This window comes from Ammodytes marinus (genome assembly GCF_949987685.1).
Source record: "Ammodytes marinus genome assembly, chromosome: 13".
Lineage (NCBI taxonomy): Eukaryota > Metazoa > Chordata > Actinopteri > Uranoscopiformes > Ammodytidae > Ammodytes > Ammodytes marinus.
In genome coordinates, this window is record NC_137217.1 from 14,105,912 (window position 1) to 14,125,246 (window position 19,335).

General features: G+C 40.4%; 1 protein-coding gene across 1 annotated transcript in view; it reads right to left on the reverse strand.

The window, feature by feature from the left end:
* The window catches only part of cdkal1 (CDK5 regulatory subunit associated protein 1-like 1), a 239,447-nt gene that overhangs the window by 54,833 nt on the left and 165,279 nt on the right, over positions 1-19,335 (reverse strand). Inside the window, exon 11 of the mRNA XM_080040162.1 lies at positions 8,209-8,389. Within this exon, the coding sequence (XP_079896288.1) occupies positions 8,209-8,389 (181 nt within the window). The remainder of the gene's footprint in view (positions 1-8,208; positions 8,390-19,335) is intronic.

A 19,335-nucleotide genomic window follows, 5' to 3' on the forward strand; every position in this document is an offset into this window, starting at 1 on the left:
GTCTGGTCTTAACCTTGCATGTCCTTACTGTGTAATGAGATGCACAAGCGTGAGACATGATTGTTTGATGTGTGGCAGTTGTTAATGCAATCAGTTACACGAGGCCGATGCAGTTACAAAGTGTGCTAATTAGCTCACTGATTAGGCCATGTCTGGCTAAGGGGGGGGGAAGGATATATGTATACGCTACTGTAGCTAAAGGGAGTGTGCGTGCATTGCCATGCTGTCTCCTCATCTTTCTTTCTTTTTTTAACAGTATGTTTGGGGCTGAATTCAATGTCTTTAGGCTAGCTCTGCACATATGGAGCAGAAAGCCTTATAGTTGCATCATTATAGCATGACAGACAAATGTATCTGAAGGGGTCGAAAATATATGATCATGTACAGTAAAGCATGGTAAGGGTTGAAACGGATGGACATTGTTTCAAAAGTTAGCAAGAAATCACAGGTGCATAGACAGGCTTTGCTAATGTCCGTAGATGGGAAGAGTGGAAAGAACGGTCAAACAAAGTGAACGGAGCAGTGGGAAAGAGAAGATGTAGCAAGGAGAGTAAATGCAGTAAAGTTGAGGGAAGGAAGGTGAAACAGTGATTGTATTCCTCTGCCAACTACTGCCTTGACTTTGTCATTCTCCGTCTCTAGTGAGGCCTATATCCTTTCATCAGTGCAGCTCTCATCACCCCTTACCCCAACACTCAAGTCCTTCCATGTGTGTGTGTGTGTATACATTCCCCCATCTTTCTCTACGCTCCATTTCTACACATCTCTCTTACTCATTCTGTGTTCACCCAGGGCTCTTGCGATCCATACAATCCTGTAATCATTGGCCCTATCCTCTCATTCTTGTTTTCACCAGATTCCCTCTTGCTCTCTCCCCGCCAAAGGGCTCTCCAGAAAACTCAAAATCCTCTCTTCTCTTCTTTCTGCTATGCCTTTAAACATATCCCATGGTGCTCTACCTCTCCCTCGCTTCCTGTGTTTTCCTCCAGTGAGGGAATACTCATACTAATCATTCTTTTCTCCACTCTCTCACTCATCCTCCCCCTTGTCAGTCCATCCCCCCACAATCTCTCTCTCCCCCTCTCTCTCTCTGCCTGGAGCACCTTAGGTGAGAGCAATTCTCTCATCATTTCTCCTCAACACCATACTCTCTCCTCCTTCCATCCGTTCATCAGCCCCTTTTCGCTGACGCTCAGCTGTGTGTATGTGTGGAACAGTAAGACAGATGTTACTGCAGGTAAGGATTTCTCAACACCCAATGAGCTCCCAACAGATTTTAACCAGTTCAATAACACACACACACACACACACACACACACACACACACACACACACACACACACACACACACACACACACACCCTGCACACACACACACACACACACCCTGTACACATCCCTACAAAACCAAACAGCAACATAGCCTCACACACTGACTCACATTCCCACATGCTGTACACTCAAAGTGGACCAAGACTGGGAGGTGGGCATTTGTAAACATAAGATCCTTTAAATCCCTAGAACAGTGTTGAAAAGGCTGACTAAGGGGAAGTGAATGAGAGATGCTCTCATTATCCCACAACAGCTGCTGGCGGGGTGCCCTTGAGCAAAAAAACACACCTCAAGATGCACCTGTGGAACTAATCAGTAGCCAGACTGAACTTAACTCTGCCCTGCATTTGCTTTCATTGTGCCTTAATTTGTCAAGCTGCATTGCAGTGGTTTACTGGATACAAATAATTGCTTTGATGCCTTTTCTTTCCATCACGTCTCTGACAAGACCAAACAAAAAATGTGTCGATACCCCTTTTTCTTTTCATGCCTGCCTGATTAAAACTAAGTCTACCTGATTGGAACACAAAAACAAATGTCATAGAGGAAATACAACAGCCACATTCTAATACTGACCTGAAATCTGTAACAAAAAGTATGCAGCATTAAGTTAATCAAAGACCACCTTGTTAATGCCATTGGGCCATTGGTAGTCATGCAGCAATCTCCCAGCAAGTCAGTGTCACATTTACTATTTCATTTTATCTTTAATACATTCTAAGAAATGTATTAGTGTGCTGCACACTAATGTGTCCGTCTCGACAAAATAGTTAACTCTATTCAGTTCCTGTGTTTCGAGTTTTGACAAATTGAGCTATGGTCTCCGGAAACGTGATTAAATGATTGGGAAAAACTATAATGTAGCATGCCATTATGGTTGTGTAAGTGGAAACCCAGCATGAAAAGCCACTGTGAGTGTGAGTGTGTGTGTGTGTGTGTGTGGACCTGTCACCATGGCGATGATGAACGATGGTTGTTACAACTACGTCCATCTGTTGTTGCCGCCAGAGACGGATGCTGTGTGTAACGGGAAGTGACATTACATGGATGTATACACTTGTACTCATACACAGACTCCAAAACACATGCAGGAGCACTTTGACAGGAGCACACACTCTGCTGCCCACTAACAAACAACACACTTAAACTGCTTCATAAAAACACTGCTGTTCCACACAAAATTAGTTTATGTAAAATAGAGATATCTGGACAATGCTGTGGAGCTCAAAGCAAGATAGGCTATGTGATTTCTTGATGCTGAGATTTTTTGAGCTTAATTTACACTACCTGAATAGATTCAATATTTAAGAAAATAAGGTAAGAACAGCAGCTTCTTGATTGTATTTTTTTATATTACCATCAACTAAGACCAAAAACACAACAAATAAACATACAACGACGCATGCACTTTAGTGATTGAAGTTAGTTCAAACTGAAATTGTAGACTAGTGTGTGTATGTTTAAGCATTTGTGCATGTTGTAGCTGCACACTCTTCATTTATGAATTCTCTCAAGTCAAAAACACACTCTCATGTGTAAAGCGCGGCTTTTTGTAGGACAGTATTTTATCTATGTGCACCCGAACACATCCAGCACGGTCCTGCTCTTATTTGAAGGTCTGTGTACTTCAGAGAGTGCTTAATGTGTGACTCCCTGACATGAGGCATGTGTGTATGTGCGCCTGGGGGGGTTCTCTTTGTGTCTATATGAGCAAGTACATGTATGTCAGCATGCCCGAGTGTGTTGCGGGGCAAGGTAACAGTGATCTTGCCAAAGTCTCTGCTGTATGCGCTTCTGGTTCACCAGTATGTGCCTGTTTGTCTTTCCCTAATGACTGACAGATGTTAGTGCTATAGAACCTACACCCCCGGCATGTGTGTGTGTGGTATATCACTCCAAGAGAAACCTTTTAGGCATTGTCTGTATGTGGTTATGGTATTGCGTGTGCGAAGGATTAACACTTCCTAAAGCATCACAACGAGGGACGTCACAGAGGTCATTACACATAGTATCTTCCAGCAATGTTGACTCGTGTCAGGTTTTCAGCATGTTTTGTGTGTATGTAAGGCAAGGCATGTATACTTTAAATTATTAACAGAGAGAGAGAGAAAGACATAATACTTGATTTTGCTTCCCAAGTCACGTTCAAGCTCATGAAATATGATTATATCGCAATCGACATGGATGAAATGCCTTACAGCTGCTTTTCATTTTGTATGAGAGGAGACGACAAACTTTCAGTGATTTAATCATGACATTGAGACCCATAATCAGGCTATTAAACAAGTAATATTTAGTGGCTAAAATCATCAACAAATGTGCGATATGAAGCTGTTAGAAGAAGTACTTTTTTGTCTTCTGAGACAGTGATACAGTACAGCTTTAAAACATGTAAATGTCCATTCATCAACACATTGTGGACATATGCTCTAATTGCCTGCCTTAACGTTTTAAAACTGTCATTTTAAATATCTTAAAAATAAATTATTTAATTAATTATATCTAGTCATGCCTTGATCCCTATTATTACATGTCTGCAGCATCAATTAACTCCCACCTTAATAAGTTAAGATTTTCTTTCATTAAATCAACACATTTTTATAATCAGACCTCCTCGAGATCCTTTTACAGTATTTTGCACCTTGCAGAACACTAGCTACAACTCTAGACTGGACAGCATTCTGATGACCTATTCAGCCAAAAAAATAATAAAAACATGCATTTCAATGTGGCAAGCAAAAACTGGGATCATTAAAATGCAATGTGTTATCCCATCCATTTTTAGTAGACTATGTCCGGTCCTCATTAATCAAGTTCAGGCCTTCCTGGCCCCAGACAATAGCTTAACCATTTACCTCAACCTTAATACCCAGTTGACTGCTTTAAGGTACGTGTTATTATCTCCCCTGATATGAGTGTACGAGAGTAAGTGTCTACATCTGCAACAGAGAAGGGAAAAAGCATGTGTGCATGTGTGTGAGAGAGTATGTCCATGTGTAGATAAATGATAGTGAAGCTAGGAGACGGAGCTACTAGTGGCTGGCCAGCTGTTTCACTTTGACAGCTGCCTCGCTAGTGTCTTGTGGGTAATGGAGTTCTTAACCAATCACAGCCTAGGGAAATTAAAAACACTGTCCCACTAGAATAGCTAATCTCCCACTCTATCACTTCACTCTCTCTCTTTCTTCAGCAGCTGCTCATGTCCAACTATTCCTTGCATACCAATAGGCATCCCCAAACACACACACACACACACACACACACACACACACACACACACACACACACACACACACACACACACACACACACACACACACACACACACACACACACACACACACACACACACAGCAAGTCCATTTATCAAGGCTAAGTTCTAGTCACCTGGGGATGATTATGGAGATCCAAGCTAATAGCATTTCGCATCCCTTTATTCTCAACATGCTCCCTTCTCTCCCTCCATCCCTGTGGTCTCCTATTCTTTCCATCTGCCTCTGCCCTCCGCTATACCCTGCATTCTCTCATATATCATCTATTACAATAGGTAATCAGTTAGACCTACAGATACCTCAAAACACCTGGACCACATCACAGCAGGACCCTGTCCAGCTCTATGTGTTTTTTCTATGCTTCACTTACTGATTTACCAAGACTTGGTTTTCTATTCAAATATGTGTTTTTGTCCAGGTAGGATATATCATTTTTAGAAGATTGAATATTAGTACTTACTTAAATAGTATGTTTTATTGTCTCGCTTTCACACAATACGTAGGAAGAATTTGCATTGTGGATACTTTAGTGCTCAAATAACAAGGGACTGCATGTGGCGGAACTTGGGAACACTAATGTCACGTTTCCACTGAGCAGCACAGTATGGTTCGGCACGGTTTGCTAAGTGGTTCTGAGAATGTGCTTCGCTGACTGTAAAGAGTGGTGCTGGCAAAGGTCACGTGTGCTGTACATACCACACTAGTTAGAAAAGGTTTATATTTGCTCCAAAGCTTCACCACATCCAAAAAGTGTACTTCCTCATAACCTAAAGCTGCCACCATTTAGTAGACGAGCACTCACAGTAGCCAAGCAAACTTCACAAAGAGATGGTGCCCCTTCAGTTCACACAATAGACATATCCCTGTTGTTGTTCCTTTTTGTATCAATTTATTTCCTCCATCCATTTCCTTTTTAGCTTTTCCTTACATTTTCTCTCTCTCTCTCTCTCTCTCTCTCTGGCCTCCTTCCATCTCTGCATCCTACTCTATCTAGCTCTCCATCCATCCCTCCTGTGGCTATTCAACACAGTTGTGTTCCAGACAAACCATCTGGTGCACTTTATTAATGACTGACCCTACATGGCCTAGACGTCGCCTAGCTGCCACCACTCGCTGTGTGTGTGTGTGTGTGTGTGTGTGTGTGTGTGTGTGTACGTGTGTAAGAACAGGTGCATGCTGACTGATGATGTGATGTTGTGTGTGGCTTTAACCACCGGAGCAGGTGTACTGGTTACAGGGGACACTTACACATTGTTATGGCTCTCACTCTCTCTCACCTTTTATTAATTTCTGTCAAGCACAACAATACTACAAGTAACTTAAATGAAAACATTAACCACTGACCAGTGAAAATGGCTATTAAGAATTGAAGGATGACAATGGGAACATGGAGATATTATTATCAGTTAAATAAATACATAATTATTCATGTGCAGCATGCCGTCCCTTTGTTACCTGTACATTTCAGACCATTTATAATGCATTTCTCATGCTTGATCTTTATCATAGATTAACAGCAAGTAAATATTTTTACATATTAAAAAAGAGGCTGATTTGGCAATTTAAAAAGGTTTCCACAGCAATATGCCACAGTCCAACAATCAAAGAGCAGCCTGCAGGAATGAAGCCTCGAAAAGATGTGCGCCGACATCAAACCACTCACAATAAAAGTCGGATGAGACGGATGGAGGAGAAAGAAAGGAGAGAGGAAAAAAGATAAGAAGAAGAGAGGCAGTGATGTAGTTGTCTGGGGATTGATCCCTCTAAGACACACTCGGCGTCTCCTCCCGAGAACCAAGAGAGATAGGAGAGGCAGAGGGGGAAAAGGGAATGACTTATGAGGACGCTGCAGTTGAAAGGGATGTGTCAACACTTTGATGGTTAAGAGCGAGGGAGTGCAAATCAAGAAGAAACAGAACATATAGTATAGGGTCCGGAAGAGTGGAGAAGGTCAAACTAAAGAAAAGAACAAGGTCAAAAAAGAAACCCTTAAGGCAAAATGCATGCCAAGGTTCAATTCCAATTATGTGATAACTATTGCACTGTGCTGCATACAAATGATGTACAACATATGTGGGAAGGGGAAGCTCCTATTAAGATAACATTATATGTTAATGCAACCTGGTTTAGTGTGGATGTAAGTGAGCGACGATGATGCGGCTACTTCGAGTAGGTTTGCAAATGGAAAAGTACCAAGCTGAGGGATTCATTTAGCCTATTCTGCAGAATTTAATTAAAATAAAGAAGAGAACATCATTAAACCAAATTATTTATTATTATATATTTATTAATGACGTGGCTGAGAAACACGTGAGGCAAAAGGTCAAGAAAACCCTGGAGCTGTGTTGCTCTCACGCTTACTCTCTCTCTGCCACACACCTTTCCTAACAATTATGGCTTCATTAGCCGCTAATTGTTTCATTTGGGGGCAGATTGAAATAGAGAGAGAGGAAGACAGAGAGTACCTGTCAGGAGTTATGTGTTTATACAGAGACAGCAATAAGAGGTCTAAATGAAGCAACAACCACCATGAGACAATGCGCTGCGGTTACCCTGCTCTGCTAATGGCCTTAGGAGCTTGACTCTAAGACACCTCAGACCTGTGTTGAGGTAGAGGGGGAAAATACTTAAAATTCAGTTTTTAAATATCTTAATTGACATTGTATTAACACGTTGCAATCTTAAGGTTAAGATTTCACATTCCTCTATGGGAAATTCTGATAATAATTTTTAATTTGAGAAAAAATAATATTGCAGCCATAAAGAGCTACCATTTGCTCAACATAGTAAAGCTTTCCGTTAAACAAATGTGGATTTAGCCGTTTGACTCCCAGCAGCAAATGTTTAACTCAAATGCAGGTTTAAACATTTCAAAGGTTTAATCATTAACACTTTTTGTTTCATACAGTATGTGTATCGTGTGTATGTCTGCCTGAAAGTGACAGTGATACATTGTAACTCTCACCGCGCGCACGCACACACACACACACACGCACACGCACAGGTCTTTCAGGATTAGTCATATTAAAATTAATACAAAAGTCGTGACAGAACTGGAACAGGCTTTAACATCTCCTGATGCGTTTCCTCCATATACACACATGCACATTTTTGTGTAGTCTTAAATTACAGCATATGCACACAAACTTGCCCAGTATTCCTCTAAATTGACATGTATTACTGCTGATAATACAGCCTCTGTTATATTTCAAACTGTAATTTGGTAAATCACTCACATTTTTAAATAGTTTGGCTGGAAGCTTTTCAACTCAGCAAGCAAAGCAACCAAAAGAAAGAGAGATAAAGTAGCCAAGTGCACATGTTAGTAGTTACTGGGTCTGGATAACATCGCTGTTAAACAGGTCACTATACCGTTTGTGAGGTCACAACACATCCTTTACAGTAATTCACAGATGGCAAACTTATTGTCTGTAAAAGGCCTTGTGCTGATAAACATACTGTAATCTATACATTGTTAGTGAATTGTTTTACCTCTGTGATCACATGATAACAATCACATTGCTAACAGCTACATTTAGCCAAAATAAGATATGTCAGATGACTAGAAGGTAAAGGGGCGTCTGTCTCCTTGTCCAACACTCACCACGTGTGCTGGTACCTGCTGCATCTTGGCAGCAGGTGTGCCAGGTCTGGGGTAGAACTGGTTGATGAATAGACTTGGGAATCGGTAGAGTTTCACCAGGTCTACTGTTTCCTGGAAGTCTTCTTCAGTCTCACCAGGAAATCCACAGATTATATCTGTAGCAATGGTTACACCTGGGACCCTAAAAGAGAAACACATGAAGAGAGAGAGAGCCTTTTAGACCACGTATGTTTCTCCAGCTCCGTCTGGTTTGGGGCTTGCAAGGCCTCGGACTGGAAGTCTCTGCAGAGAGTGGTGAGAACAGTAGAGAAAATCATTTGGTCCCCGCTCCCCTCCATCCGGGACATTGGGCAGAAGCACAGCCTGACCAGAGCCCAACGCATCTCCTCTGACTCCACCTACCCTCACCACGGACTGTTCTCCATGCTGAACTCTGGCAGGAGGTTCCGCAGCATCCACAGTAGGACATCTAGGTTCAGTGACCGTTTCTTCCCCCTGGCCATTAGACTGTTGAACACCCAAGGACAATCTTTTTATATTCTGTGTCCACTCCACCGTGAGCCAAGGTAACGAAATTTCGTTTTATATGTGCACTGGTGCACTTCTTGAATAAAAACAAGTCTAAGTCTAAGTATGTTCTGGTTGAACATCGTATTCTTTCTTATTGAGGTGACCCTTCAGAGTGCACCTCACATGTGCTGGAAGGTGGAGTTAGCGATCCTGGTAAATGCTTGTTGACTAAATCACTTTTTGTCAATATCAGTGAATATATCCTCACGATCTTCTAACTCTCCGTACTGTGTGTCATTGGGAAAAAAGGTGGTGTTAATACATATAATACATACTAATTACCATAATCTACAGCGTTAGTGTAGATGGCTCATGGTATTGGTATGTAGCTAACCCCACATACCTTATTTTCATCATTATTATTATTCATTCAGAGACAATCATTGAGAGCAATCATTTATTCATGGGGAATCTCTCTCAAATCATACCATTTTAAATTACTAACGGGATAAACAACACAATTCAGTCCCACATTCACTAAACTTCTTTGTCAATTATCTAAAATGACTCAAATTAATATTTCAATTCACATACTTTAAAAAAAAGAAGATTTAATTGTACCACTGCTGATACTTATCTTGAGGCACCATAGCTAAAGCCTTTCCCCAGTGGACTCATTCAGCCAATCAGAACCTGATTAGTAATCTCTGCTGCCAATCGATAGCTATTGATTATTGATATAATGCTCATTAGAGTAATCGTAGCCAGTAGGGTGTGGGAATAAATGCATTGATTAGTTATGTATATTTGGTTCTTATTGACAGCAGTTGGATGGCTTGCAAAATAACTCCATGTCTAATTTGAGGTTGTCTGTCAGAAAACCATGTATCTCTAAACATGCATGGGTTTCCCATTGAAATATAATTCTTTAAAAGTAGCTTTAAATTACCACAAAACGACTTAATTAGCAAGGAAACAGTTTAATTTATAAAATAGTTTTTTTCTTTTTCGCTTTCCAATTGCCTGTTTCTTTAAGAATGCACAAATTTGATAGGGCGGCTTTTTTTCTCCTTTATGACAGACAGGGAACAGTATCCAAAAGGGAAATAATTGGAAATCATTCTCAACTCTAGCAAGCCAAGTCATTGATGAAAGCCTTCTAACATTGAACATCCAGATGCAGAAGAAAAGGCAGGACACTTAATGTAATATATAATGTTGTATTGGAAGCAGTCTTCTAAAAGATCCCAGGATGTCATTAGTAACAGTCAACCAAACAGATTTATTTTGAAAAATCGTTGGATGGAATGGAAGAGAAAGACCACGGTGACTGAGTCAGCTATCAATCACCAATAATTGCTTGCTCCTTTGAATTCACTCCTTTATTTTATCTTTATTCTTGCCACTCTTCCTCTCCCCCTCTCCTCACTCATTTTCAAAATGGCATACCTGCTTTTACAGATAAGCAATGGAATAGAAACTTAAAATATTTCATCTCTTGATTTGAAAACATTAAGACAAAAAAACAAACAGACATAATCCTGATGATAAAAAGCCTGACAAAGAGCAAGACTGCTGAAAATAAAAGATGTTAAGATAAGAGTGGAAGACATTTTCTCTGCAATCGACAACATGATGCATCTTTAATTAGATTAACTTCCTGCATCTGCAACCCCGTGATAACCCCTGACCTATTGATGGGTTTCAATTGGCTGACGGTCATTAATATTAACTAATGGCCCGCAGGCAAAGGCTTTCCTTGACCTCTCAGATCTGCCTGACAAGTACCCCATGGAAAAGTGAAACAAAATACAATTGAGCATGGAATAGTGAAATGGATGAATAAATGAATAAATTCTCTATTTTTATTAAAATTAACGTGAATCCCCTCAAGCAGTGATTCTAAACCCCCGGAGTATTTAACGCAAAATACATCGTTTTAATCCTTTACTCCGTTGGATAAACAAAGAACAATTTGCAGCCTGTAGGCTTTTACAATAATTAATCAAGTAAAGCTTCCTGAAAATGGGCAGATATAGTTCATTTTCTGGAGCCATGGTTCCCTACTGTGTTTGTGTCTGTCCAAATTATGGTCGTCAAGATGGGAACTTTTTTTGTGGGCCTTTGGGTTCAGTCCACAAGCTACATTTGAGAAATATCGTGCGGCCTATGGGTTCTCATCACCCAAAAACTAAACATTCTGCTCCTACAGGGACAAAACGAAAGTTTTAATAAACCCGCATTATGTATTGCCATTTAGCGCTTTCATCACAGGACTGTGTGAAACATATATAATATACCCCCAAGCTATTTTGTTAATGAAAGTGGGAGGGGAGGTAAATAAAATTACCAATGTGAACAAACAAGCTAAATTGTCTGGCCTCAATAGATAACTATTTTTGAACTTCCCAAAGGCGTGCATATGTAATTTGCTATGGCCCTTTTAGTGGCAGTGGTGGTGAGGAGGTATATACTGTTGGAAGCCAATATTTCCTTTTTTATTCTTGCAGCAGTACTATGAAAATGTACACCATTGCTGGGAAAGATATATGATTCAAGGCAGTGGTTCAAGGTAACACATGGAGATAGAATACTGTGAGAGTGAGCAAGGGGAGAGAGAATGGTGTGAATTGGCTTTGTGGATTCTCCTAAGGTGGAAGACACCTCTGTCTCTCGTAGATCGAAGGGCGATGGAGGTGTGATGTGTGATACTAATGAACAGGCCTGCCCACACAAATGGCTGGGCCCCTGAAAACCTCCAGTCAATGGGCCCCCCTTACCCATTACTCCTATCAACAAGTGTGAGTGTGAGTGCGCTCATCCCTGAATAAACACATACATGTATTTGTAGAGAGACTAACTATCTTATAAACCAGGGACTTGCAAGGACAGTTGGGGGAGCAAGGTCTCATTATTATTTTTAAATTGTAGCGCATTTCTGACTTAGCCCAGCATACCTACCAATTTATTTTGATTCCCTTACACTCACACAATTGTTTAACAGATCAACAGATCTCTACAAAATAATCAGTTCACACAGAGACATTGTTCTTCTTTAGTATTCACTAAAGCGAACAGTTTTTTCACAATTTGCACATTTTCTATGCTACTAGATTCTGGTAAGATACATTTACACTAATTGACTCCACCAAATATTGCACTTTTTTGTATTTCTACCATGACATGAAATCATTTGAAATCTGTTGGTGGTATTGTTGAAATAAATAACACTTAAAAAACAACATCAACAACAAATTCTTCACACACAAATGAAAAAAGGCGGTTCTCTACATGAATAACCAAACCAACCTACCCTCAAAACTATAAAGTTGGCCTATGTTTGGTTGCAACATTTAGGCTTAGTTAATTCTCTTCTCATCACTGCAAAAGCACTGAAAAGCACTGAAATCATTACAAAAAAAGTTCTTAATCTTTGAACTCAAATCTGTTCCTTCAATTATTTCCAACTTCTTTGTGGTTTGTGTCTTTCTTTGCATTAAGAACTTTTTTAGGTCTATTTTAATTTTTAATTTTTAGAAACAATACAGAAAGCAGGACCTTGGTGGTTACGGCAATAATTAAAACAGGATGATGCTGCTCGTCAGCTTCATTGTGGTATGACCCGTCTGGTTGGTCAATTGGCCAGGTTTCTGAAAAAACTGGTCAGACTTGGCTGGTCGTGTCAACCTGAAGACTTACGTCAAAGGCTTTAGAAGATATAGTCCCCAAAGGTAAATTCTTTTTCACAAAAATGTACGTTATGTGGAGAGAGAATTTAAAGCTATTACAGAGTAACTATGTAGAATAACTACAAAAGGTACCCAACCTGTTTTTTAATGGGGTCCAAATACTTTTCACAACGACACCCAGACACAAGTAGCAGGTTGGCCTACATGTGTTTTCCGTGAGCAGGAACGACTCAGGAAATATAATCCAGCCAAAACTGTTTAATATCAAAACTCAATCCTGTCACCATTTGGCACACAAAGGGTTTATAGGATGGATTATGTTTGAAACAGTTACACTCCGCTGTGCTCAATCTGAAACATTTTGAACATTTCTGCTTTTCTACTGCTTTTAAAATGGCCTTAAACAGAGCCGCGGCTCTGTGTAAACACCCAAATTTGAAATAAATATCTAAAAATAAAGTTTAGCTTAGTTAGGTTCTTGGCTTCCAAATACCATGGGCCCCCCAAGTGGCTGGGCCCTAGAAAGCCTTCCCACTTTCTACCCCTTATGGGCGGCCCTGCTAATGAACACGCTGATACTCTCCTTGTTAAAATGAGAGAGGAGAAATATATCTTGGTTTTGCTCAACCTTTCAATAGTGTGTAAGGAACAGGGGCAAGGCAAAGAGACAGAGACAGAAAAGGAGAAAAATCAACAAGGATTCAACAAGAACACCAAAGCAAGTTAGCGCAAAGTCTCTAACTCTTCAAAAGAGAACGATCAGAGCGGCCAGTTCCCTCTCATGTGCACATGGACAGCTTTCAACAGTACAACCACAACTAATTTTCTAAGAACAGCTCAGCAGGATCAATAGGCAGCGCATCAACAAACTTTATCAACTGGTATCATTAAAGCAGTTAAGCCATTAGCAGGTTATAAGGTATAGCCTTAACTAAGATGATATTAGTTTTACTTGAACAAAACACTCGCAGCTAAGCAAGTCACATTCCGAACCCAGTACCACTATCCTCCTAAACTAACCAGCCTACTTTTAACTTGGAACAGTTATATTAGTTGATATTAGTTAGACATATTTTATGTCTTGTATTTCGTGATAGCCATGAGTGAGGGTTAATCATATTCTTCTTAATATTAGGTATGCTTAATCAAATCAAATAAAAGTAAAAATATATTGCATAAACATAGAGCTTACCATCCTTAAACACTTCCTAAGTGTCTGTTTAAGGCGACTGAATTTAATTAGTTTTTTGTTTGACAATGTCTGAGACTATGATCGGTTCTAATGGAAAGTAAACTAATGTCCCGTGGATATGTTATGTACAGGTCTGTATGATGGACTCATTTTGATCAACAGTGTTTGTGTGTGTGAGTTGTTCCTGTATTGTTCTCCTGTTGCCCCGTGGAGACACAGCAACCCACATCCCTGAAGACACACACCTCCATTAGCCCTTGTGTGCTACCCTTCGGAGTTAGCATTTACACAAGAAGAATGTGTTCATAAGAGACTTAAGTATTTTAATTAAAACTCAAGATAAGCACACAGTCAGTCCTCCATCTGCCTCAGCTGAATTAAGCTTCATAAAACACGCAATTGTCTTCAGCACAATTATCATCAACTCTTTGTTTGCTGAGGCCCTCGTACGTGCATACATGTGTGTGTCTGTGTGTGTGTGTGTGATTTCCCATATATACATACAGCCAGCCTCTCTTAATCATATATTCAAAATATGTGTGTGAGAGAGCGTGTTTGCACAACAGATGCATGTGAGCGGCCCACCGCGATAAGATGAAGGCGAGACCACAGGGACAGAAGAAGCCTGAAATATGACAGGGAGGAAAAGACAAGATGAGTGTGGCATAGAGGTGTAGAGAGAGGAATGAGATAGGTGGAGGAGGGATGGAAGGATGAGAGTGGAAGAAAGACAATCTGGGAAGGTGAATATTTACCTATTCATCTGTCGGGAAAGAGACCGTGCTACCCATCTGTGCTGCTGCTGGGTGTGTGTGTGTGTGTGTGTGTGTTCTCTGATATGATAATGTGCGGCACACTGGGGCCGCTACAGCATAGGAGATGGACAGAGAAGTGAGGGAGAGAGAGAGAGAGAGAGAGACATGGCGATGAGGAGAGGGAGAAAGAAATTAAGATGGGAATGAGATGTGCTTAGGGGGGAGATGTGTTGTCAAATGCAAAAAGTTGGGAAAAACTGCTGTCTTGAGGGAACTGCACTCCTAAATAAAATCCCATTAACATGTAATCTGATGGCTTTACTATAGTGTGTGTGCAGAGAGAACGGCAGCTGGGGTGAGAGGGAAAACGAACTCTACAAGGACCGAAGTTGGAAGATTACTAAACCACAACATATTGTGTGTAAATTACATTCAGAATTAATCAATTCTGATGTGACAATGAGCAGAGGGGTTTTTTACACCATGAAGCCATCTGTCCACTCCCAATACTTGGTTATATTGTGATATCATAGGTTGAAACAGTTTACAACCTCTTGTTTAGACTTTCCACTAAATAAAAACATCCCATCTACAGTGCCTTTAACCGTCTCAATGTTACCATGTTACCCTTTCAGTAGAACAATGTTACTTATACTTTGCCAGACCAGTCTCCTTATTACATTAGTGATTAGCGAAATAACCTTTTTGAAGTATCAAAACAATTCAATCTATAATATGTGCAGTATAGCTCAAAGGGATTTCTTCAATAGTTACAGTACATTCCTTCAAGCTGTCTCCAATGACTCACTGGCCGTCACCTGTCACTATACAGTAGGTCACACTTAAAATATCTGTTTGAAAAAACATAGTTTGCTTTGGAAAATCCGAAAGAATTCATACAACAGATGTCTCGCAAAATGAACTTTAAACTTTGAAATATTCTTAAAATGAAAAACAACTGCCATTAAGCTCACGAGTTCACCTCATCAAATCCCTTTTTGTTACACAGTACAGAGTACACACAGCAGCACAGTTTAAAAAGGTCATCTATATCTTCATATGCAGCAATTTACTAAGTTAAGAATTTATTTTGAAGATGTGATCAAAACCTCAAATAGGTGCATGCAGAAGCATCACACGTCATATGCTTCATTGCTTGTGATGACTGCCGTCGGAAATACATTTGAAGGAAAAAAGTGTCAGTGAAATACAATACGACAGTTTCCATTTGCATTGTGTTATCTGGGTCAGTTATGTCTTTTCATCTTGATGTGTGTTAGTGCTACCTGTTTGTTCTTAGGTGTGGTTCTCCTACACTTACCTACATGTTTTCTTTTTCATTTTTTTTGTTTTTATCTTATGGCTGCTTTGACATCGCTAAACTTTAGTGTACACATTTAATTATCAGCTAAACAAAAAATAATATAAAAACATCTCATTCACAGTCACACTGTCTGATAAATGTCAGAAACATTCCTTCTTAAAGGGGAGACTGAAGGAACCTCAGAATGGGGGGGAAGAATAGGGACACTTGCGAGGAGAGTGAGTAATCACTCAAGACTTAAGTGTTTGATTTAGCCGTGGCAGCTGGAGGTAATGGCACTGTCATGTAGCAGCTCAATTTACAGGGACAGAGAGAGAAGGAAAGAGGTATGCTTGGGTATCACTCACTTCCCCCTCAACCACTTCCACTGTCAGGGTGAAGGAACAGGGAAGAAAGGCTTGAAGAGTTGCCAGGTGACTGGTGCCTGATAACAAAGGGGATTTCAGACGGATTAAACTGTACAGCCAAACAATTGTTCACAGTGGCTCTAATCAAGGGACACTAAAAAAGACTTTGGATACCTAGATCAACGTTGCCACGACTGGAAAAAACCTGATGGATATGGAGTTGAATAGAGGTCATGTCGCGTAACTCACTCATGAACTTTCATCAAAAAACAAATCCAGAATGTGGAACTTCTACTAGTATTGGTGGAGGTATGTACACTTTATAAAGGTTAATATTCATAACCACAGATTTTATGTTTGTAGGTTTCTATGCAGTTTGGATGATGGATGAAAAAAAAATATATACTAAATAGCACCAAGTAATTTGAGACAACTTGGAAGTTGCATTCTTGCATTTTTCTGTAAAGAAAACAAGAGAAATCACTGACTATTTTGGGAGGCAGAAAGGTGAGTGACACACACACATGATTGGTTAGGAGACCGAATGAGACAGGTGAGGACTTCAGTAGGCTTGAGAAGAGCTGTCAAACTGTCGGAAATACTTTGTCAACCGGCATTTCTCGCTCAGTCTTCCGTTAAATCCTTACTTTCTCTCACAGTCTATTCTATGGGTTAAAAAAAGTGTGGAATGACTTGTGTTTTACTTACATGTAAACTACATGTGCAGAAACTCACAAGCAGGCAGCACTTTATTAAATGCACTGAGCTGTGACAGTTTATTTTCTCACTTTACTATTATTTCTCGTTTGCATATTAAGAGGATAGATTGAATTGATCACATCAACAAAAACGTGTGTAGAGCATGTTTCAACTGCGGGTAATTATTATCCTCTTATCGTTTTTCTCTTCACCTTGGTTATTAAGGCAGATTCCATCTTTTTTCTTTTAATAGGTAAACAACTGATATTGGATAAAAATACAAACAGTGTGTAAACACGTTGGCTATGCAGTCTACTAAGTGAAAGCCAAGTAATTTGTCTTTAAACCTGCAGTGCAAAATAACCTCTGTCTTTCTGTGGAGCAGGTCATTTGTAAAGATCGAGGTCTCTGCTGTGGAATGAATGGAAAGCCGAGTAAATAATGGTCCCGCTGGAGTCATCAGTAAACTTTATCATTTAATGAAACAGCCTGAACACAGCGGAGCAGAACTGCAGTTCAATTTAACACACGCACACAACCACACACACTTACACATGCAGACACACACATACTTCATTAGCCCTGGAGAAGGGTAATGAGAACACACACATACACATTTCATTAGTCGGAGGGAGGAATAATAACAGTGCACAGACACCGCAAATCCATCCACTCACTGACTCTTATGCGCGCATGCATATACACACAATTATATATATATATATATATATATATATATATACACACACACACACACACACAAAAAGGCATGACACTTGTGACTGTCTAGCCATGCGTTAAATGGACTGTCCCTTTGCACTTTATTTCAATTTAATCCAACCTCCATTGACAGACCGGTTGTATTCGATTCATCATTCCATCTCGCTGTGCTGACCTGACCTGCACAGATATGGATAACATTAAAGCACCAGATAAATGCTGGACATAAAAAGCCTTACCTGAATCAATTGAATGGTGGGCTTGCTTTTAGGTGTAGGCTTTAATATGCTCTCTCTATCAAGCTGCTACAAAATGTACACTGTGTGCACAATTATTAGGCAAGTGAGGATTTTGGCCATATCATAATTTTTATGCATATTTCCCAACTTCAAGCTGTATAAACCTAAGTGTTTATTGGATTTAAGCATACCAGGTGATGTGTATTTGTGTAATGAGTTAAGGTGTGGCCTAAGGAGATCAACACTCTATATCAAGGTGTGCATAATTATTAGGTAGTTTCTCTTTCTCAGGCAAAATGGGCCAAATAAGAGATTTAACGGACTCTGAAAAGTCAAAAATTGTAAAAAGTCTTTCAGAGGGATGCAGCACTCTTAAAATTGCTAAGATATTGGGGCGTGACCACAGAACCAAACGTTTTGTTGCAAATAGCCAACAAGGTCGCAAGAAACGTATTGAGAAAAAAAGATGCAAATTAACTGCCAAAGATTTGAGAATAATCAAACGTGAAGCTACCAGGAACCCATTATCCTCCAGTTCTGCCATATTTCAGAACTGCAACCTACCCGGAGAGCTCAGAAGTACAAGGTGTTCAGTACTTAGAGACATGGCCAAGGTAAGGAAGGCTGAAACCCGACCACCACTGAACAAAACACACAAGTTGAAACGTCAAGACAGATTTTTCAAAGGTTTTATGGACTGATGAGATGAGAGTGACTCTTGATGGACCAGATGGATGGGCCCATGGCTGGATCAGTAACGAACACAGAGCTCCACTTCGACGCCAGCAAGGTGGAGGTGGGATACTGGTATGGACTGGTATTATTAAAGACAAGCCTGTTGGACCTTTTCGGGTTGAAGATGGCCTCAAAATCAACTCCCAAACCTACTGCCAGTTTCTAGAAGATACTTTCTTCAAGCAGTGGTACAGGAAAAGAAGAAGACCATGATTGTTATGCAGGACAATGCTCCATCGCATGCAACAAAGTACTCAATTGCATGGCTAGCCAGTAAAGGCCTTAAGGATGAAAAAATTATGACATGGCCCCCTTCCTCACCTGACCTAAACCCTATTGAGAACCTGTGGGCCCTGCTTAAACGGGATATTTACAGTGTAGGAAATCAGTACACCTCTCGGAACAGTGTCTGGGAGGCTGTGGTTGCTGCTGCACAAAAAGTTGATCTTCAACAGATCAGGAAACTGACAGACTCCATGAATGGAAGGCTTGTGACAGTTATTGAAAAGAAGGGTGACTATATAGCCTGGCTCCGCCCGCCCACTTCCGGCCAAATTTTATTTTCCCTTCAGTAGTCAGTCTGGGTGTACAGCCCATTTCCCAGTTTTGCCGGAGATTCGACAGCCGGTCCAATCAGCGAACAGAGCGAGTGGCTGAGAACGATGACGTCGAAGTCGCGCTCCAGTTTCAGTTGCGGCCAGAAGCTGGCTCATGACACACGTGACGACCAAACGTTATGCGATTAGTTGGCTAATCCAGAGTGGCACTGGGCAGATCCAATAGTTTTAAACTTTAACAGACACCCGCCTCCATGAGTGAACGTTTGTCAATTACAGCACTGCCAGACCTTCTGTACAAATGAAATGAAGTACGATGGTCTGGTAGCACCAGGCTAGTGACTATATTGGTCACAGATA